The sequence below is a fragment of the Leptidea sinapis genome, chromosome 25 (genome assembly GCF_905404315.1).
Source record: "Leptidea sinapis chromosome 25, ilLepSina1.1, whole genome shotgun sequence".
NCBI classification, from domain to species: domain Eukaryota; kingdom Metazoa; phylum Arthropoda; class Insecta; order Lepidoptera; family Pieridae; genus Leptidea; species Leptidea sinapis.
The window spans coordinates 1,244,489-1,267,838 of record NC_066289.1 but is presented as its reverse complement, the minus strand read 5'-3'; the positions used below and the strand labels follow the sequence as shown (position 1 = coordinate 1,267,838).

General features: G+C 35.3%; 1 protein-coding gene across 1 annotated transcript; it reads right to left on the bottom strand.

Moving 5' to 3' along the window:
* Window positions 1-813: 813 nt before the first annotated feature.
* On the bottom strand, window positions 814-22,772 carry LOC126972212 (kelch-like protein 5). The gene is made up of 10 exons (XM_050818844.1): window positions 22,445-22,772; window positions 22,173-22,333; window positions 21,724-21,926; window positions 21,194-21,391; window positions 20,356-20,538; window positions 18,307-18,459; window positions 17,558-17,718; window positions 13,339-13,546; window positions 8,892-9,081; window positions 814-7,359 (listed from the first exon to the last, which is right to left on the bottom strand). The coding sequence occupies exons 1-10, from the start codon at window positions 22,669-22,671 to the stop codon at window positions 7,217-7,219; spliced, it is 1,827 nt and encodes a 608-aa protein (XP_050674801.1). The 5' UTR covers window positions 22,672-22,772; the 3' UTR covers window positions 814-7,216.
* Window positions 22,773-23,350: the final 578 nt, after the last annotated feature.

Here is a 23,350-nt window from a genome sequence, read left to right as displayed (position 1 = left end):
TAATCTTTAGATTGTGTTTAAATATGACGTACACAAGTGTCTGTAGAGTTGAACAAACAAACAAACATTTATGGATAATGCGTCATTCTTGCAGTTAGCTAAGGGTTTTCTATTAGTTTACAAAGAGGAACTAACATACTCATACACCTATTAAAAAATCCATAGATTATAATTCCTACAAACAAACAAACAGGTCCGGGTTTGAATCCCGCATCGCTTCTTTTCCTCACGTCTTCTGGAGTCATGCTTTAACCTATGATACACCAATACGTGCCGCGAGCCCGCAGAAGCCACACGCTGAGCTGTTTTGGCGCCAAACCCGGCGCCGGTCACTTGAAACGTGATACCTATTTGTGTTTATAATGCTCGAGGCATCATTATGCCGTTTATGTTACGGGTTGCTAGATTAACAAGCTTGGTTAATGTAAACAAAAAACTTGATTTATGATGGATTCGTGCTGTGAATGACGCCGCTCTTTCAGCTTCAGTTGTTACGAGAAATTGTGATTGTTTTGCTAAACGCTTCAAAATAAAAATATTGCAATTGAATTCTTTGTATTATTTTTACTATAGTGGACACGTTATAATAATATGATCTTATAATTTTTTCAAAAAATATTTTTATTCCTTAAAATAATTCACACTTAATAAACTAAAATTTACTGGACAATATTGCAGTGCTTTCGCGTTCAAACTTCATATTGCTATTTAGCTCTACTGTCGGTACTTGTAATGTTGCAGCCACTTATTGCCCGTTTAGAAACCACAAATTTAATAGTAAAAGTATAGGTAGTAGGTGCTATAAAAACAAAGAAAATACGATACTTTATTCAATATTTTTTCCTGTATTTAACATAACGACTATTAAGATTAATTCCGTTATACATTTACACTTTGGCCAAGTACAAAGCCATTACAAAAAAAATAATACAATTTACTACATCAATAATAACTATTCTTATAATAATACATAGATACAATAATACATATTCAAAAGCACACTATTATGCTTTTTACATCTATCACCGAGAAAAATAAAAATAATTTTAAGTGTTATGCGCCTAGCGCCAATACATAAAATCATTTTGGAACCACGAAAAATAATAATTATTTTTTGAGTTTTACCTCACAGTATGCTTTAATAAGAACAAAGTAAATAATATGTAAAAACAACTTTTTTCCCACCTCGATGAAAAGCTGTCTTTTCGTCCTTAGAAAAGTGGCCGATTCTCTCCCGGCAAGATGACTTTTGTCCCTCGTACCAGGGACTAAAAGCGACCTTTTCAAAATGTGGGGAAAAAATCGTATACGCACCACGTGAGATAAGTAGGACATTTCCACCCGCGATTGTCAATATTCCGCGGTTCAGAATAAACTACTATTCTCACTAGGTGCGTAATATACTATTTTTTACGACGTAGTCTCTGCAATATTGTTTAGTTGCTAGGCACTGCGGGGTGGTGTTATTGAGAGCTACAGACATCACGCCACTATCTCATTGTACTGAGAGCGGGCTTGTCTCTGGGAGAGAAGGAAAAACAAGCACACGGCATATCTGATGTTAAGTGATCACCGCCGTCAACACACTTGTCGGGCCTTGAGCGACTTGCTTGACTTTATTAAGACTAAACTATTACTGCTAGGCAAATAACCTGTACTCTTAAGTTTAATGTGATTTGACTGACCTAGGGATAACTTTCAATTATCTAATGATATTTTAAAGTAAGAAAATAATGAACAGCGAGTGCTTGGCAATGAAGATTTCTCTATTCTCACACGATATAATATAATAATGGAATTAGGCTAAACACACATAGGCTTTTAGCAAATAAAGCAACTCCGAGTCGTAGAAACTGTTTTGAAATTGTCTCATATAAAACTTAAATAAAAAAAGCATTACATTATGTTGCAGTTTTTATAAATGTATCATGTGTTCGTAAATTTAATCCTCTTTCGAATTATAATCATATGTTAATTTGGAATTTTATAACGTGTTTTATTTTACATCTAAGTCAAAAGTATTCCTATCAGTCTTAAACAGTTTTAGTATGATTATGAGATCATAGTTGAACCTGTATCCAATTTTAGAAGTAAACTTTGAAGCCTCTAGCGACTTTACAGTTTTAGAAAAAATGCATTAAGTCATAACACGATGCATACCATGTTTACATATTCTGGAAAAATACTTTTTAGCGACTCAATTATTTTTATATTTTACGATTTTTAATCAGTGTGTAACTAGGTTCTAAAAGAAGTATCTATTGTTTACCCTATAAAACATAGACGCCTAATAAAAGACAAACGTATCACACTTCTAAGGCGGAGATCAATATATCTGCTTTCCTTGTTTATTTTTTTAAAAGACAAATGTGAGTAGTAGCAGAAAAATGATCCTGAATGAACCCCATTTCGTCAATTATGTATGAAGAGGTAACGGATAATCGTTTTTACGACATAAAATATGAAAATTTCAAACCAAACATTTTTCGCTATTTTGAGATAAAGAAGTAATCTATTTGTGACAATTTTTAATTTTGCTAGATTTAGTTTGATTTCATCACAAACTCTTCCGAAAAATAGCTTATTTTTGTCGGATTTGTAAACGCGTCCTTAAGCTCAGTATAATTTTAGCTGTCAAATGACTATAAAAGACAAGACATACACTCAGCTAAGTCTTACGTAAGCAAATTCTAAGTGCGCTCTATTGATCTGAAGCTAAGATACAGATCTCTTAAGTAGTCAGTAGTGGTTGTTTACGGTATGTTGTGATTTTTACTTGAACAATGAGGTTGACTGAAATATTTGCAGTTCGTATATATAAGGTTTAGGAGTCTATTGAGGTTATACAGTCCATGACCTATTCTAATATCGCTTCTTTTAGCACCTTTTTTCGTCGCAAAAAATTAAAACTAATAGCATTATATCACATTATTTCATAACATAGCATTTAACGAAATGTTTAGGAGGTAAATACTGTAAGGCTTAAGATGAAGTTGAGACAGATTTGAGCACCATCACAGAATTAAAATAATAGTAGATGACGATAGCTAACAACTCTTAGATAATAATATGTATACATACAAATTAATAAAGATAAACGTACATAAATACATTCGACAACAAAGCCTCGACACATGCATATTGCAAGGCATTTGTGAACAAATTAGCGAGCGTGATAAACAATTCTGATGATGAGGAATATGATACAAAATTGGCAGACATTTCTAGAAAAAATTCAAACAACAGGTGTCTAGTCTAGTGTATGTCGTACGTTGAAATTTAAACAGCATAATGCCCTAATATAATATGTCTACAATTCATTAGAGTATTCTTGTCATTAATACTATTAATAAAACTACTTTCGAATACAAATATTATAATCCTAAACATAACAAACAATTTGACTATATTAAATTCCGACGTAATTCCTACAAAAATGTGCACATGTCAATTTGTAATGACCCATTCCGATATCACAGTTATTTAACCCCAATGGCATCTCTTCTGTATCAACTATCTGCCGGTGAGCATGCCAATGGATTGTCAACATTAAGAGGGTCATAACTCACAAATTAGACATTTTCACTGTTGGCACATTAGCAACCAAATGTATTAAAGGCCTCTATCTAACCCCTAAAGTTACATAAAAATACAAAAATTATTTACTAGTTGTGTACAAAACTTGTATAATACTTGTGATTAATTATCTTTGAAGTTCTCTTTGTTTAATGTACAATTTTTGAAAAAAAAACAAGATATATAAATTGTAATACAAACAATGAAACAAACATACAAGAAATCGACTTGATTTTAATGATAAGCTTTTAACGGTACGTTAATGAGAACAATTAGTATTAACTATTTTAAATAGGCCTAATTTAAAGATTAAGTTTGTGATACTGCGTCAACAGGTCTTAAAATACTGCAATATTTGTAAACTAATAATTATATTAAAAAAGCTGAATTTAATTATTCGACGATTATTCGATATATGGTTGTCTATTCCAAAATATTCGATACTCTTTATAGTACTAAATATAACGACTGATTGTGTACAATTCCTGGCGTAGAGACGATTATTTGTCGCACGGGCAGTGCAAAATAATGCGACTTTAACTGTCTATAAGTTTTGTTGATTTATCAAGGTTGAAACGAAGACCAATTTCGAATAAGACCACGCGGCCATTCAAAGGAGTTTAAATAACTTTTTACTTTAAAGTAGCTATGCTCTCGAAGACCAGTTGCACTTGATAAAGATATATAGTAATTAACTAATCTAACATAATACTTTCTCTACCAATCAAGTTATGATTATGAAATAACTAAATCACCAAACAGGTCACATATAAGATTGGTGGCCAATAAAGAACTGGTATTACGATCTTCTTCGCGCAATAGACGAAACTAAAGAAGGACCTACGAATAGTTCACGGTTACAATTGCGGAGATAATTGTCAGGTACAATATATAACCGTAACTTTCTACTTGACAATGGCTCAATCGCTTAACGCGCAAGCCAATAAACCAAGAAGAAGAAGAAGAACCGTAACTTTCTGTGGAGATCAAAAGCATTAATCGATGCGTCAGCGTAAACTTTTACAAGGTGTCACTAGGTGGTTACTATCTGATCAATAAGATCTAATATCCGGCCGAGATCATGGCCGAAATAATAGACAGGTTCAGTAATTGTTTTAAGGGAAAATATAGAGAAATAAGGAATTGAAAAAGAAAAGTACCTTTTCACCTATATAGCTCAAAAATGGCATTTGACGCGAAATAAGCAATAATTCTTCGTGTTCTATTATTTTTGGCCTGTCGTAGTGCAACTTTGTTTATGCTGAGTATTTTGAGCAGCAAAGGTTTCACGGTTTCCGAAATTCCTCTAAAATTCAAATAAAGGAGACTATTAACATGTGAAACTAACTTGGGCCCAAAATTGACGGCCAATAAAAAATAAACCAATTGGCCACATTGATCTGATCATTTCATAGTAAGACACCAATATCCTAAAGTCAATATTGTATATGCTAATAGGAAATGAAGGTTGGATATTTTCATGTTCACATTTGTACAAATAGTTTTGGCAATTTTATAGGAGGATATACAAACTTAAATGACTAATATCAGCTACAGTATCGGTTTCACTGGTTTGGTGTGATTATTCTACCAAAAACCGAATATTTTTCTTTACATCGAAGCACTGCTACACCTGGTCCAAAACAATGGCGGACTCTGTCTAAAATAATACTTTCTGAATACTATTATAATCCAAATTAGTAATAATAACGGTTAATGAATTAAGTACGAAGAATCACAGTTTAGCCACACATACCAAGTCTTTAAAAAAATCAAAATTTGTTGTTTCTCAGTCTTAATTTTATTCAGAGATCAATTCCACGTGTATATTCTATTTGTAGTCTTGGGATTAACTTAGAGTCGACAAAAGAAAATTTGGTTTGTTTTTATGTACTTATTAAGTAGGTAAAAAGTTACAACACTGCCTACATACTATTCAATTAGTTCATCATAAATCGACACTATGAAGACTACACATAAACTACATATCTCAAGAAAACCTCAAAAATATGCCTAACTCTAACATCAAACTATTGGGGCCTATTAGACACTCAACGTGAATGGTAAAAAATAGTTGGAAAGTTTGTTATTTAGCTAAAACATTTATCTAAACACTATCGGCCATACAAATAAACTTGATATAAAGTTAAGAATAAACCAAAAATATGCAAAATGTTTACAAATACCTACACATTGCTTATGATTGGTTTATTCGGACGTATAACGTTTTCCGCGTTTATTTGCAAGGCTGCCTGACATTAGGAAAACTTCAGAATTATCATTGTATTGACAGTATTGTCAGCGATACGACAATGATCGATACGATTTTGACGTACGGTATATTACTATGGGGTCATGCTGCTGACATTGACATAGTGTTTGCTCTGCAAAAGAGAGCTGTTCGTGCTATATATCAGCTTGGTTATTGACAGTCTCTCAAAGAAAAATTTAAAGAAATAAATAAATGTTTTATAAAGGAATGGCTCTGTCGTAAATCCTATTACTCCACTGCTGAATATCTGAATGATCGGACGGCCTGGGACTAGATTGTGATTATTTTATAGCGATAGAAATGACTGTACAATATTGTATATTTTTATTGAAAAGAGCGCAAAAAAAGAATGCTGGGAGAGTTTCTTGCTTCTTCTCTCTCAGAGCGCCATTTGTTTCCGAAGCGGTAGTAGTATCTAGTAGTTATTAGAAATTACATCAAAAAGAATTCTAAAGGAATCAATTTTGAGAAAATAAATGCCTTTTATGCCTTTTGATATAGTCAACATTTTGCATAAAATTGATTTATTCTCAGGCATAACTTATAATTAAGTTTATTTGTAAGGATGTTAAATTATTATACTATCACATTGGCGCCAAGTACAGCCTACTGTTGGTTCATACACGGTTAAGAATAGCGGCATGGTCTAATGGCCGTTTTGGCACATTACAATAGCTATGTCACAAGTAATGTCTTTTAATTAATCAAAAAAGTATGTGTGTACTTATATATGCACGCAAGAAGTTATACTTCTTTGGCGTAACAAAACAAAAACCCTGAAATTTTTTTATATTTCGTGCTATTTAACATTTATAGAAAAAACAGTATTGTAAAAGAAATGATATTAAAAACAACCAATAAAAGTATTATTATTATGCCGCATAATTTGGTTGATTATCATAAAATTTGATTTCAATCAATGAAAAAGAATTCAATTTTTTGGTTACAACTTAAGCGTACTGAAATTTTATTGAATTCTCATCCATTGTTAGTTTTATAGACATATGAGTTGCAAGAGGCTTAGGGTAGCTGAAGTATGATACAAATGGTCTAGTTGTGGGAGGCTCCTTTGCAGAGGATGCCGGCAAGATTACGGGTGCCACAACGGCGCCAAAAGAAGTATAAATTCAAACGTTAATTATCACAAAACGTCATGACTAACAAACTTCAACATGAACACTAAAGAAAGCCGTAACGATAGAAGACACTTACCGCAAGATGTAACCTTAGGCTTAGCACACACGAACCAACGTTGGTAAGGTATCGAACACACTTATACAGTTATATTGATGTCTATATCATAGGGTTAGAAAGTTCAGTGTTGACATTTCACCCGATCACGTACACGGTGAGCTGGTGGTGGCAATATCAGAAAATGTTTCTGGGCGGCGGTATGGCCACCACGGCAGCTCCCGCGCGCCCTGTGCTCAGTGACGAAAGCTTCCGCCAACAGTTGTTCTCGGAGTCGTACACTTCCACTACGGATAGGTACTGAGCTCCATCGTAACCACCTGCAGTGATAAATCCAAATAACATAAATTATTTATGTTTAGTAAAAAACACAAAATTAACAATAATACAAACAAAATTTTATGAACGATGCGGGATTCTCTAAACCACTGAGCTAACCGTTCGAGTACCGCCTCGTTATAAAACTCTGTTTGCTTTGTTCAACTCTCAGGTTGTGGCTTCATCTACAGGATCTACTTTACAGTTGATAACCTGCTCAACCCCAATATTTGCTTTTGTTTTTCAAATTTTATTTGTGTATTTATCCTAGAAGTGTGGGTTATCACTTAAAAAACATAACAAATTGTTTAAAAATACGATTTAACTAGCAGGACAGTACATTACTGCAGTGGACAGCAGTCAGCAAAAGCCTGCTTGTGGTGCCAGTTCGACCTGTTATTGTTAATAAATCATTGTATTTATTGGATGCGATTACTAATTGTGACAGTAATCACGACCATCATGTTCACGAAGCATCCTTACACAAACAATGAATCCAACCTGTAAATGCATCCAATAAACAATAATTTATATTTATGCAATTTATTCTTTATTTTTATGAAATAATTTATATTATTTAAGCACGATTCATATATTGTATGTAGCACCTTACTAATTTGTTTTGTATTTTACAACCATCGTAAAAATATTCTATTTGATTGAAAAGAGTGGCCGTTGGGTTTTTTGTATGATCTTCTCACGAGCTCAATAAAGTTTATTTGAATTTAACTTTAAAAAAAGATGCATTGATGGACGAACATGTAAATGTCTTATTTAAGTCTATCAATGCCTAGTTATAGCCAAGGCTTATATAAGTTCTTTTCAAATAATGCGCGGAAATTTAAACGGCTCTTGCCGCGTCTCGAATTCCATATTATGGCGTTACAGTAAGTTCATCACACTCATTGATTTAACTCATATTTTTAAAAACAAAATCAATGACAAACAATGATAAATTTTTCCCGCGTTAAAGTTACGTTTTTTTAATAAAGAGCATTCTATTTGCAAGCCACCACGAAATTTAAATAAAAACTTTGATAAGTTACCTCCTTGGTAGCCATATTTCGGAGTAAAAGATCGTTCCATTTTTAAATTACACATCAGATATGAGTTTATATTTATTATTATAATTTATTTGGCCACTAAACCACGACAGATATGGATTTAAATCTTACCGATCGCTGCTCGTACGTATTTTGAGAGTTAATCGCTGTAATTACGTTTTATCTCCAAGAAGATCCTCACAATAATGCTTAAATTTGCAAGCATGTTTGAGAAAAATATTTTTTCTGAGTTTATTCATATAGCGAAGTTTACTAAGAACTTTTGTTTTTATGATAATAAGAGACAGAGTGATCAGATAGCTTACTTGATATTGAGTCGCATTTCCATTGTTATTCCAGAATTCGACGAGTCAACATCTCCCGATGCCGCCTCGTGTAGAGGCGAAACTCATAACATATAGATACTTATGGATTTCGGCAAAATAATGCCTAATTAAAAAAGATTTCATTTCATTGTAGTAATCACTCACCGACAGCTACAATCCTATTGCCTAGCAGACATGATCCCATGGCGTCTCTCCCGTAGGAGAGTCGCGCGAGTAGCACCCACGTGTCGGTAGCCGGGTCGTAGCGCTCTACGCACGCAAGGCGACCGCCCACCGCATTGGCCGGCGCTTCGTGACCGCCCAGTGCGTACAAATACCCAGCAGATGCACAAACCTACATTTAAATTAAAAAGGGTCTCTGTTTAGGGTGGTAATATAGTAAATACATTTAAAAATATATAGTACTAGTTGACCCGACAGACGTTGTTTGGTATATAATAAATAAAATACTGTTTTTTATGAATTTGTCAATAATATAATATCATAACATCAAAAATTCCTTCGTAAAATATGAACCCTGCTGTCGTAATGAAATTGTTTCACAGCAGAACTGTCAAACCGTGCGTCAATAAATACTCTCATAGAAATTATGTATGGACACATCAAAGGCAAAACAAATTTGTTGTTTTTATTTAATTTAGGAGCATTTTCCTTTTTATTCACCTTTTAAACCTTCTCTGGTCTTCCACAAATAATTCAAGACCTAAATTTGCCAAATCGGTCCAGCCGTTCTCGAGTTTTAGCAATTCATTTTTATATATATAGATAGATAATACTGTTTACCAGTCAGGGTTCGGAAATCACTAGCAAAGTTACGCAAATAATTTATTAAACCCTCCATTTGTCGGTAAAACACTTCTTGTTAAGTACCAGTAACTCGTTATACACTGAGACAGATTACTAATAAGTAATAACATATTTCGCACTTGTATCGCTCGTTCTATGGGGCTTATCTGTTTATGTTAAACATTTAATCTATTCAGCCGGAACTAGGTATAATATACCAAAGTGTATTTCCTGAGTTTATAAAGCAGAATTAAATAACTCTTTTGTTTAAATCACTTCGTGAGCACTTCAGACTTTTGTAATTTTAGATTTATTATAGATATGTATGTTTTCGAGGTTTGATAAAATTTTTGAAAAAAAAAAACAATTTTAAAAATTAGTTTCGATAGGAATTGATCCAGAAAAATTTTGAATCCAATAACTTTCTTCATTCGAAACAAATTGAATTAAATTACATCAAGTATACGACAGCTGCTGGTACCCACAGACAATTCAACCTAAAAGACCTTTCATGAATTTAATAAAACCAAGGCGGGGTGGGTCGGCTAGTTTTCATTGGATCACTCTCATACTTACATGTGGGCCAACACATTACCCTCCTTTCAATAGTCGGACAACAATAAACTGCTGTACGAATGTCAAATCTCAATATATAATTGTCAATAAACGTATTTTTTATGTTTACATTGTGTCTCATTATTAGTTTACACGTCTAATGACACACTGAGATATTAAATAACTTTATCTACGAATGAAAGCGATGTCAAACTGTGAAATGTTAATGCCATTTTTCGTGAGACAGGATTGCCAATAATTACATTTTACATATGGTACAACAGTTGGGAAAGGTAACTAAAAAAGCAACGAGAAGTGTTAATTTTAATGAGAACATTATACGATATTTTTTACTCAATATTCACAATAAAATAACTATTATATGACGAAAAAAAAATGTCCAACCTTTTATATGTTCTAGAAGTGTATTTTTTACCACATTGAACGGAGTGATAGCGCGTCCGCACGTTGGCAGTGATCTTACCATACTAAGCACAAAATATATGTTCAGACGTTCAAGTGCACCACTATATTTATCATGCTGTTTTTAATAAAAAATAATGGGTATTTATTTCAGGCATAATAAAACCCATAGTTACAAAAATTTTGGACAATGTAAGGGGGTGCCAAGTTAAAAGTAAAATTAGACTAACTAAAACTATATGAATATTGCACAAATTTGTGCAGTAATTTTTTGTTCTTGTCCATGTGAACAGAGATAACAAGCGCTTAAACATTGGATTCCGGATGTCGTCAGAGACAGCCACGAGTATTTTGTTGTCGGATTGTTGCAGTCTCCGCCAGAAAGAGGCAACGCGAGACCGAATTATGGCGAAAAAGTCGGGGACCGAAGCGTCTGCGAACATGCCCGACGTTTTTAATGCTTTTACCTTTAATATTCGTGTATGTACTATATTTTGCATTACTCATGCGGGAGAAGTAATATCTTGGCGCTCGCTGTTGCGGTTGAAAAAGAGCCGTTTGCCCATTTAACAATTACACCTTAATTTTTTTCGTAAATGAAACTGTTGTTTGAGTGGGAAAAGTTTACATTGGCATACGCAAATTTAGAAAAAGGACGGCCGCGGTAAACCTATTGCATAGCATTTTTTTAGTAAAATTTAAAAAAAAGCAAACAAAATTTAACTTGTAAGATTTGATTACAGACAGACAACGGGACAGGTGAAACTAAATAAAAATAAAAAAAACGTGATAAAAAAAAAAAGAAATTAAATAAAAATCAAGAGGTACCCCAGGTTCGAACCTTTATCTCTATAATATCTATATACATCTAGAAAGTAAGTGTTAGGTTATTTTCGTTACGGAATTTCTGGATTCGGTCTCCAGGCTATAGAAGCTATGCAATAGCTTAAAAACTGCACAACATGAAGTTTGACAACTCTCGTCTTGTAGGCCGGAGAGGTTGACGCGCCTGACAGTTTAATTTAATAAAAAACATTATAATTGAAGTTACAAAAGTTTATAAACGAACATGGAGTCGAAAATAATACATAAAACGTCGCATTTGTAATACAACATAGTATATGCAACTCGTGCGACGTTGTCGATTGCCTACGAAAGGGAGGTTAAACGCACCAGCGATGCGAGAGCGGTCATTCGCTTGAGTCGCTTCTGCACTTGTTACACAATATACTATGATCGAAGGGGAAAGTAGCAGTGTCGTAAACTGCAATTATACTCTAGAGAAGCGCGAAATGTATCACTAAGCTAAACTGATATAAATATATCTTTTCAGCTCAGTGATATAATAATAATAATATAATAATATTGACACACTTTTTACACAAATTATCTTGCCCCAAGTTAAGCATATATAGCCTGTGTTATGGGTTACAAGACAATGATATATTTAATACAATATACTTACTTAAACATACATAAATTCATATAAACATACATATACACATTTAAACATCCATGACTCGGAAACAAACATCCATATTCATCATATAAATGCTTGCACCTACCGGGATTCGAACCCGGGACCTCTAGCTCGGATCTAGGATCGCTAACCACTCGGCTATACAGGTCGTCAAATTTATATATCACTCTTGTATATCAGTAGTGATATAAAGATTTGTTTGAGGACTGAGCGAACTAATGAGGTTTTTTATAATGCATTAAGTGCCAATTATTGATATTTACCGGATGTTTAGGTTTAGTGAGATAAACTACGTCATCTGTTTACCACGTGTCGATCACCTTTCGTAATTCAGTAACTCAACTTGAAATTATACGGTGTGTGTGGATGATGCAGGTACTGTACTCAATAACTTTTGTATTCATTTACATTTACTTTTTTGACTTACTCGTGTAAGGCATTGACTATTTGACGTTTGAGTATGTTTGTTGCATCACTTTACATATTATTACATTGTAATTGAAATGATTTGTAAATCGATGGAAATGTAAATCTTGACATAAAAGAGTGGCAATGAGTTTCTTGCTACTTCTTATCATTAGCTCAACCCTTTACGAAGAACCGGTAGATTCAATAAGAAAATATTTTTTTAACATTCATAAGTGTCATTTCTGTGACCTACATGAATAAAGTTATTTTGATTTGATTCCATATCAGTAAAGATACAATTTAAAATCTTAAGAGTTAAAGAGAGATTAGTTTTTTGGTGCGGATTTAGCTCTCGAGCTAATGACAAAAAACATATATATCGCGAATCCAACTCGGATGGGCAGCGTTCGGGAAGCTCCGTAAAATCTTCTCGTCCCAAATACCGCAGTGTCTGGAGACGAAGGTTTTCAACCAGTGTGTGTTGCCAGTGATGACTTACGGTAAACAGACGTGGTCATTAACTATGGGCCTTATGAGAAAGCTCATGGTCGCTCAGAGGGCAATGGAGAGGGCTATGCTCGGAGTTTCCCTGCGAGATCGAATCAGAAATTAGGAGATCCGTAGGAGTACCAAAGTAAACGACATAGTCCAAACGATTGCGAAACTGAAGTGGCAGTGGGCAGGGCACATAGTTCGACGGACAGATGGCCATTGGGGCAGTAAAGTCCTCGAATGGCGACCACGTACCGGAAGACGCAGTGTTGGCAGGCCCCCCACAAGATGGACCGACGATCTCGTCAAGATCGCCGGAATACGTTGGATGAGGGCAGCGCAGGACCGATCGTCGTGGAAATTTTTGGGGGAGGCCTTTGTCCAGCATTGGACGTTTTCCGGCTGATGATGATGAGCTCTCGAGCTACACAAGTGTACAATACTCACGCTAACGCCGCCGCGGCGCCTGGTCATGGGCGCGCACGCCGCCCAGTGGTTGGTGGCGGGGTCGTAACACTCGACGGAGCGCAGACACGCGCCGCTGTCGCGTCCGCCCGCTGCGTACAAGCGGCCTCCTAGCGCCGCCACGCCGCAAGTACTACGCGCTCCCGCCATCGGCGCCACCAGAGTCCACGAGCGCGAGCACGAATCCCATCTAAGACCGAATCAAACTATTTTCAAGCATCTACAGTCCATAGGTTCTCAACGTGGGCGATAACGCCCCCTTGTGGGCGTTTGAGACTTTCGGAGGGGGCAGTAGAAGACCCAGAGAAAATTTGGGGGCATTGAGATAGCGCTGATGGGGCGTGGGTAGATTAAAAAATATAGTCTAAAAAGGCAAAAAAATACACGAAAATACTCTAGAAAAAAACATATTCTCAAAGTGGGCGGTGAGCAAAATAAGGTTGAGAAACTATGATCAAAGACAACAAAAGAAAAAAGCTCAATTCGTGTCTGTTTAATAACTAGCTAATACTGCTGTCGTTTACGTACGTTTTCTTACACCTTGGGTTACATTACTGGACTTTAAGTAGGGATCCCAATTTTTTTTTAAATGTAATATAGCCTATAACACTCGGGGATAATGTAGCATCCCAACAGTGAAAGAATTATTCAAATCCGTTCAGTAGTTGCGGAGCCTATTCAATGCAAACATACAATCAAATCTTTCCTCTTTTTAATATTAGCATAGATAAAATAGCTAATAACATAAATTAATTAATTTTACTTTATTTTGGAAAAACATCCATTTCTAAGGATCCACGAGGAATTGAGGAGTGGCAGCTTCATTCTTTACCAGTGGGAAGGTTCTTTGCATAGGAAGCCGGGAAGATTATGGTTACCACAACGGCGCCTATTTCTGCCGCGAAGCAGTAATGTGTAGACATTACTGTGTTTCGGTCTGAAGGGTGCCTTCGCCAGGGCGGAGACCTAACATCTTATGTTTGAAGTTGACGAGCGCAATTGTAGTAGGGCTCAGAATTTTTGAGTTTGAGTTTTTCAAGAATCCTAAGCTGCACTGCATTGTTATGGGTAGGGCATCTCAATCCATCAGCTGAACGTCCAGCTCTTCTCATCCCTTAATTTCATAAAAGACACTTTTACACAAATTATCTTGCCCTAAACTAGGTATAGCCTGTACCCATAGTACAAGACAACGATATATTTAAAACAATAAGTATATAGTTGCTTAAACATCCATGACTCGAAAACAAACATTCATATTCATCATATAAATGTTTGCACCTACCGGGATTCGAACCCGGGACCTCTAGCTCAGCAGGTCACTAACAACTAGGTAATGGTTTCTTTTTCATGGAATAGGAGGACAAACGAGCGTACGGGTCACCTGTTGTTAAGTGATCACCTCCACCCACAATCTCTTGCAAAACCAGAGGAATCACAGGACCGTTGCCGGCCTTTAAGGAAGGTGTACGCGCTTTATTTGAAGATATCCATGTCGTATCGTCCCAGAAAAACCGCACAAGGAAGTTCATTCCACAGCTTTGTAGTACGTGGAAGAAAGCTCCATGAAAACCGCACTGTGGAGGACCGCCACACATCCAGATGGTGGGGATGATATCCTAACTTGTGGCGTGTCGTGCGAAGGTGGAATTCGGCGGTAGGAATCAGGTTAAACAGCTCTTCGGAACAGTACCCGTGATAAATGCGGTAGAAGACACACAATGAAGCGACACCTCTACGCAACGCCAAGTGATCCAGCCGTTCACAGAGCACTGGGTCCCCGACAATTCGAGCTGCTCTACAATGCACGCGGTCAAATGGATCGAGCTGATACTGGGGCAGCCAGACCAGAGATGACAGCAATACTCCATGTGTGGCCGGACCTGCGCTTTGTAGAGCGCTAGAATGTGGGCCGGCTTGAAGTATTGCCGTGCTCTATTAATGACGCCCAGTTTCTTCGAAGCCAATTTGGCTTTACCCTCCTGATGGCCACGAAATTGGCAATCGCTCGAGATTTCGAGACCCAGTATTACGATACTAGGCGAGGCTTTAAGGGAAGTGTTGTCGAAGAGCGGTGGTACGACAAATGGGATTTTTTTTTGTGGTAAATGCGCAAACTCGAGTCTTCTGGGGGTTACATTTTACAAGGTTCAATTTACCCCATTCCGCGACCTTCTCAAGATAGTACACAGCCTTGGGGCATTCCAGCATTCAAGGGTTTCGGGTTCGAGCAATATCCGTCGACAACGACCTGTATGCTGCGCCCAGTGAGGAAGCTAGAGGTTCACTCGCACAAGCTTTCGGGATGCCCAAATGATGGAAGTTTTGAGAGGAGCGCCTTGTGCCATACACGATCAAAGGCCTTCGCTATATCCAGGCTAACTTCCAGGCCTTCCCCTTGCTTTCAATAGCCGCCGCCCATTTATGTGATAGGTATACCAGAAAATCACCTGCCGACCGACCATGGCGGAAGCCGTACTGTCGGTCGTTGATCAACTGGTGACCCTCTAGGTATACCAAGAGCTGGCGGTTGATTATGCTCTCTATGATTTTGGAGAGCAGGGAGGTAATAGCAATAGGCCTGAAGTTTGCTGGATCCGAACTGTCTCCTTGTTTTTGGATCGGATGGGAAGGGGTGACTTCCATGAGTCAGGGACTACGCGTTTTGAATAAGAGTGCCGGAATAAACGCGTTAGCACCGGCGTCAACTCAGGGGCACACGTTCTAAGCACGATTGGAGAAATGCCATCCGGCCCGCTCGACTTATTATGTTTTTATTTAAGGAAAACCAACAGCTAATACAATTTCTGTAGAAACTTAAATAGTAACAGACAGCCAATTACAGGTTTTCACTAATAGAAGTAATATAAAAAATGGTAATGTACGTGAACACTATTTTTCGGCTGAAATTCATGACAATAAAGATACTTAAAAAAAGATAACAGAAAACCATACTTAATTAAAAAAGTTGAGGGTTATGATGAAAATGAAATGCTTGTAGCAAATATGTCAATTTCTAATGACTTCCTGACGTCCAACGAAAACAGATCTCGCCTAACAGTTTTCTGTCTGAACTGTACTTCAGGGGTCAAATATTAAATTTATATAATAATATACATAATATCCTCTGAACTTCAACTTTTAAAGATCACATTGGAAATTTTATTTTATTTTGGAATAAATCCATTTGTAATGATAGGATCCATGAGGAATTGTGGGGTGGCAGCTGCATCACTAATAAAACCGTTATTATCTACATATAAAATTACCCGTACATGGAAACCTTAATCTGTAAGTTTCTTTTTCAGTGCATTAGTTGTTTACAGTTTACTGTGCAACTGATTTTGATAAAATTTAGTATAGACAGAGTACGAGATAAAGGGATGAGCATAAGCAGCATTTTATCATGTTGTTGGAAAGAGATTTGTTCATATTCTGCAAGGATGAAGTTCTTAAGAACAGTTCGATTTTTATAATATTACTAAGCATGGGTGTATTACAGCCGTTCCCAATATTCTATCTACACATAGAAATAAATTACTACCTTCTACTGTCAATAATCTGAAACTATCCCTATATACCGGATAAGTCATTCTTATCGCCTTATATTGGGACGCGTGAATTGCAATTTCCATACAAACTTCTATCGCTGGTAAGCTAAACGTCCGCGTCGTCCCATTGAAGACAGCGTGTACGGATAAAGTAAGTTACCATCGATAAGTTTATTGGGACAGAAAAGTCAACGATAGTTACGATTTTTATCTCAAGTTAGAGATAGACTGAATATTGGGAACGGCTAATAGTATGGTTTAAAGTTTAATTCTACTTTTTTATTTTGGTGTTGCATTTGTATGCAACTGCCTTTATCGAGCAGTAAATAATTAATTTTACTATTTAACGCTAGATGTTGTGGTAACCATATTACTATAAATTACATAGTATGCTACAGTATATACTTATAGTACATTTAAGACTGAAATATGTGTCATATTCACATGGAACTCTTATCTATTTTTATACTTAGCTCATAGCTAAGTGGACTTGATATTTATAACATAATATTACGTTAATCTTTGCTTATTATGTTATTCATTTAATTACTTACAATTATAAAAATAACACTTTGGATTGTATGTATCGGACAAAAGTTGGTGATTGGTAAGACAAGAATCTCCACTTATTTTTATACTACGAAACTTACCTTTCGACAGAATTTAAATATATCCATCCATCATGTCCCCCAACAGCATAGATGGGTGAGTTTGGGCCGTCACCGAGAACTGCAACACCCAGCCCATGCCTGTGAGTGTTCAATGATGCCAGAGTGCTCCAGCTCAATGATGTAAGATCAAAACATTCCACCTGCAATACATTAATAATAAGTCTATTGATTGAGTTAAACCATAGATAGGTTTCCCCCTATTTCACTATGCCTATTATATTTTGGGGATTTCATATCACATCATTATTATCATCAGCCGGAAGATGTCCAATGCTGGACAAATGCCTCCCCCAAAAATTTCACAACAATCGGTCCTGCGCTGCCCTCAACCAACGTATTCCGGCGATTTTGACCAGATCGTCAGTCGATCTTATAGGGGGCCTACCAACACTGCGTCTTCCGGTACGTGGTCTCCATTCGAGGACTTTACTGCCCCAAAGGCCATCTGTCCGTCGAACTATGTGCCCTGCCATAATTAGTTAATATAACCAATACCTATTTGCTACAGATATTATCTGAATAAAACAATCATAATAATCCAGCTATGACATAATTATTATGATTAATTAATAATTGTTAAAACTGCCTCAAATCCCTTGTGAGCAAGGAAGAGAGGAAGAACATAATATTAGTGAACATCGGCACTTGTGCCTTAGTTACCATTAGTTGAATCTGTGGAAGTTTTGTCTTTATGAAAAAAAAAACTGAATAAAGGGCTAATTTTTTACCGTATTAAGTGTTTTCAGTCCATCCCTTCCACCTACTACTATGAGTTTATTATGTATCACACCAACACCAAACTGCAGCCTCCGAGTTCCCATTCTCATGAAAGGTGTCCATGTATTAGTTCTTGGATCATACATCTCCATGTTATTTGCACCCTGTGATTTAAAAATGTTATTATTTTCATAAGACCACTAAACAGAACATTATAAGATAAAAACAGAAACAGATTCACACATTTGCAAAAAAAAATATTCAAGTGAAAGGCAATACAATTTATGAAATTATATGACCTATCTGATTTATAAATGGCTACAATCCTGGAATGTTCAATAAGGAAAAATAAGCAACTCAATTCAAATCAATCAGGAAAAATAGTCAATTCTTACAAGTCACACTTTGTAATAAATCATATCATAGTTTAGTGTTTAAACTCATATTTATGGCTATTAATCAAACATAAATTTTAGCATGACAATAATATAACAATTTTATTTTAAAATATGAGTATATACAAAAAAAAAAAAACATATAGTAAAGCAACACTACATAGATGACTAACATGAAGACAACAATGCTTAATGTTTTCTTAAAAGTTGGATATCTTGTTTCCTTCTGTTAGTGTTTAAACTCATATTTATAGCTATTAATCACACATAACTTTAGCATGATAATAATATAACAATGTTATTTTAAATATTCACTCAGAGATCACAACCTGTGATTTGAATGAATGAAAAACTTGAATTAATCTTTTGGTGTTGCAAGCTTTATGTTAAAGGTTTTGCTGGATTCTCCAGTTTGGATTCAATTGTTATGATTTTATAAACATAATTTCAAATTGTATCCAGCTCATTTATCCAGTCAACTCAACAGGGAAAATCAAGCAATCGCATATTCCGACTAGAATGAATAGTTTCCTCACAAGAAAAAGTAATGAAATCGCTTATGATTAAATTATTAAAATGGTTCTCTATTTAATTTTAGTTTTAATTTACGTTTTTTTTACTATTTTGATTATAATAATCACACAATCAATCTTATAATGTATTTTGAAAATGTACCCACTTAACACCTTCAAAATACCCTGGCTCAGATTTTGTTATTATTATAATACACATAATATATGGAATCCAAGAATTGAAACCTTGTTATTAAATATATGTTTTTTTTTTTATATAAGTGGAGGCAAACGGGCAAGAGGCTCGCGGGATGGGGAGTGGTGAGGCAACATCCACAACAACAGGTGTCAAGAGATGTGTTGCCGGCCTTTAAGGTGTGAGTATGCTCTCTTCTTGAAGGTCTCTAAGTCATATCAGTTCGGGAAGGCAGCAGCCGGTAATTGATTCCACAAAGTGGATGTGTGTGGCAAGAAATTGAGCTTTATTGAACACAATTTAGCTCATATAAATACACAAGCCTAAGATGTGTTGTGTACAATTCCACCTTTCCTGTGATTTTAGGTGTTATAAGAGCACATGGTTAGTGGTGATCAAATAACTATGTGTCAAGTGATCTTGTTTCTTATTTGTATTCCTATTCCGTAAAGAAAAAGACTAAATAAATGTAACCGCAAAGTATAAAAGTTTAACCAGAAAGCTGATATATATAAATTTACTTCATAATATTGGGTTTGTCTCTGATGGGCTCTCTATTTAGGAAACAATCTCATCTTTGAAGGCATTTATCTTCTCAAAATTGATTCGTTTAGAAATATTTTGAAGTCACTTCTAATACTACCACCACTTCAGAAACAAACGGCACTCTGAGAGAGAAGTGGCGCAAAAACTCCCCCAGCATTCTTTATAGTAAAATACTTAGGTACAATATTTACATCAGCAAGCAATTGAAATTATTCACCAATCCAAACTATGGAAGTCTTCTGTTAACAGATATATTATATTATGTAAAAGTAAAAATATCAAATAATCAATAAAAAAATGTTAATATGAGATTTGTACAAGAAAATTATGTAAAAGATAAAATAAAAATAGTAACAGATGAAACTAATTCTTTACTGGTTTAAAGGCAACAAAAAACACTTATGAACTGACTTTGTATCCATCCATGCCACCAATTGCTAGCAGTCTTCCTATAGTTGATGTCCTTGGTCTAGTTCTGTGTGAAAAAAGAAGAGATCTTCTCTCCGGTAGCAAGTGCCACTTGACTGCCTCCATTATAAGTGGTTGGCATTCTGACACATTCCCACAGGCAGCCTCAACTTTGTCTATCAAATACTGTAGACAAAAATTCATAAAGTTGTATTCAACATCAAAATTCTAAATCTAGCCAACATAGAAATACTATTACAAGTCAGGGCATCTCAGCGGATACTCTATAGGGAGTGCCGCTTGCGCTTCTCTCTCCCTAAGAGGTCGCCTTTGATGAAGGCTTAGAAGGAACCTGCCCAAAGCCAACCTCAGGTGGTGTTTAGTGGATAGGCACCTAGGTTTTACGTGAGTCCCACATAACTGCCTAAGTCTGTGTTGGTATGCATGAGCATTCACCACCTCCCTGCTATTGTTATCCCGGAGGGTAGCCCTTTCCCTTTGTTTGGGCGCAAAAAAAAACCCTTTTTTACCCATTCTACCAGAAAGTTAACCATCTACAGAAAGTTAAGTATGATAAGTAAGTTGATTTGAGTTACAAAAATAAAATTATTTAGTAAAGTATATAGATGACTAACACTAAGACAATAAACAATGGTTATTGTCTTATTTGTCAAGTGACAAAGTCTATTTTTAATTTATTATTTAAAGTACTAATTTAGTGGAATGCTGGAATATTATAAAATAATCATAACAAAAGTAACTGCAAAGACAATGCCTTTGTGAATGATGTGTCAAAAAATTATTTAATTTTCCTTGACTTCACTATGAAAAAATAGTTTACCTCAGATGAAAGAAGTGGCAGTTTTATAAGTTTAAGAAGATTGGGCAGATGTTTTTGCCTATTGGCAAGATCATGTTGCACCCATAACATTAGACTCTCAAACACATTTTCTTCGGTAACTACATTGAGATCATCTGACTTCAACAAAATCTCCAGCTGTGCTTCAGTCAAACAAAGAAATTCTTCATTCTTCACAACCTAAGTAGAAATAGTTTTATTAGTATTGAAAAATAACATAATTTGACTTTATTATCATCATTAAACAATTTGTTATGTTTTTAAAGTGATAACCCTCACTTCTAGGATTAATACACAAATAAAATTTGAAAAACAAAATTTTATGCACGATGCGGCATTCAAACCAACGACCGGCATTCCGTGCGAACAAAGCAAACAGAATTTTCGAACGGTTAGCTCAGTGGTTTAGAGCACCGGCAGGGAACGCCGGAGTTCGTGGGTTTGAATCCCACATCGTTCATAAAATTTTGTTTTTCAAATTTTATTTCTTTATTATCATCGTTTCTTTATACCTGCACAAAATGTTGATGTGTGTAATCCATTGCTGCTTTGTGTAAATTTAAACAGGATTGTTGTTCAGCAAACAATGCTATGCCTAAACAATTGCATGGGTCCAATTGTTTCTCTAGATAATCGCAACAAGTTGAAGTAACAACGTGCAATTGCAGAAGCGTAGCTGTAGATAATAATACTTCTACAGTTTCTTCACTTAATTCTGTAATTAAGACCGCCAATTAGATTCTTATTAGAAAAATTTCACAACATACTACAAAAAGCTATGTTAAATATAGTAATCTATATTTAATTTAAGTTTGTAATTTATTAAAATATGTCTAAGCTCAAATTGAATTTACAACAGCTTTAGCAACTATTGATGATGTTAAGATCAGTTAGTAGTATTTTAATAACTGACGACAATTATACATATTAATCATTAACAATGTACCCATATGTTACATACCTATTATGCCTGTATAACAATAATGTACTAGTGTCCTTAGTGCCTGTGGATCTACCCTTTCTAATGTTATTTCCGATAACTTAGCTTCTTGCAAAGACCCTGTGAACATTGCTGCAAAATACTCACTACATGATGCCAAAACAATTTTGTGTGAAGGTATTCTAAAAAACAAAAAAAAAATATTTCTATAAATATATCCTTTATACAAATTTGTATCTTGTTGACAAACAAAGAACATGATGAAACGTAAATTTATATTAACTTATATATACCTGACTCCAGCAGCAATAAGAACAACATCGCAAAGTTTTTGTGATTGATAATAGGTAAAAATGTTTTTTAAAGTTGCTTCGGAATGTCCTTTGTTACAATGGAATTCTTCGGGGCTTGATCCACTTGAAAGGCTTAACTGGCTTAGTTCCCGTGGTAAACCTTCATCAACAGAATTTTGAGATACATTGTCTTTTGAAGTTTCACATTTTTGATCACAGCCCGACATTGTTTCTCACAGTTATAATCGATTATTAAACTATAAAAACTTAGAAAGTATCGAACATTTACAAGACCGTTTTAGAACAAACAAACAATGAACTATGAAGTATGAAGGATAATATTCAAATTAAAAACATAAAGCTTAAGCTCTTGTCTGTAGCGACAGTAAGCGAACGTCATTTGTCAAACAATAAGTGAAAGTTGCACTTGACACTGACAATTACACATAAACTTCTTTGCAAAATAAAACGGACACTTGATTTATATTCGAGTACTTTTAGTAGTTGTAAAAGGGATTTGATGCAACACAATAAAATAATTTATTGATTTACACTCACGAACAATCCACTACCACTGTCTGTAGCGACAGTAAGCGAACGTTATTTGTCAAACAATAACTGAAAGTTGCACTTGACACTGACAATTACACATAAACTTCTTTGCAAAATAAAACGGACACTTGATTTATATTCGAGTACTTTTAGTAGTTGTAAAAGGGATTTGATGCAACACAATAAAATAATTTATTGATTTACACTCACGAACAATCCACTACCACTTTACCCAAATCAAAATCAGATAGAAACCACGTTGGGCGCCAGTGCTACACCTTCCGGTTGATACTTTTTATAATTAAACAAAAAAAAAGCGATAGTTGTGTCTATTCAATTTTAATTTTTATACTA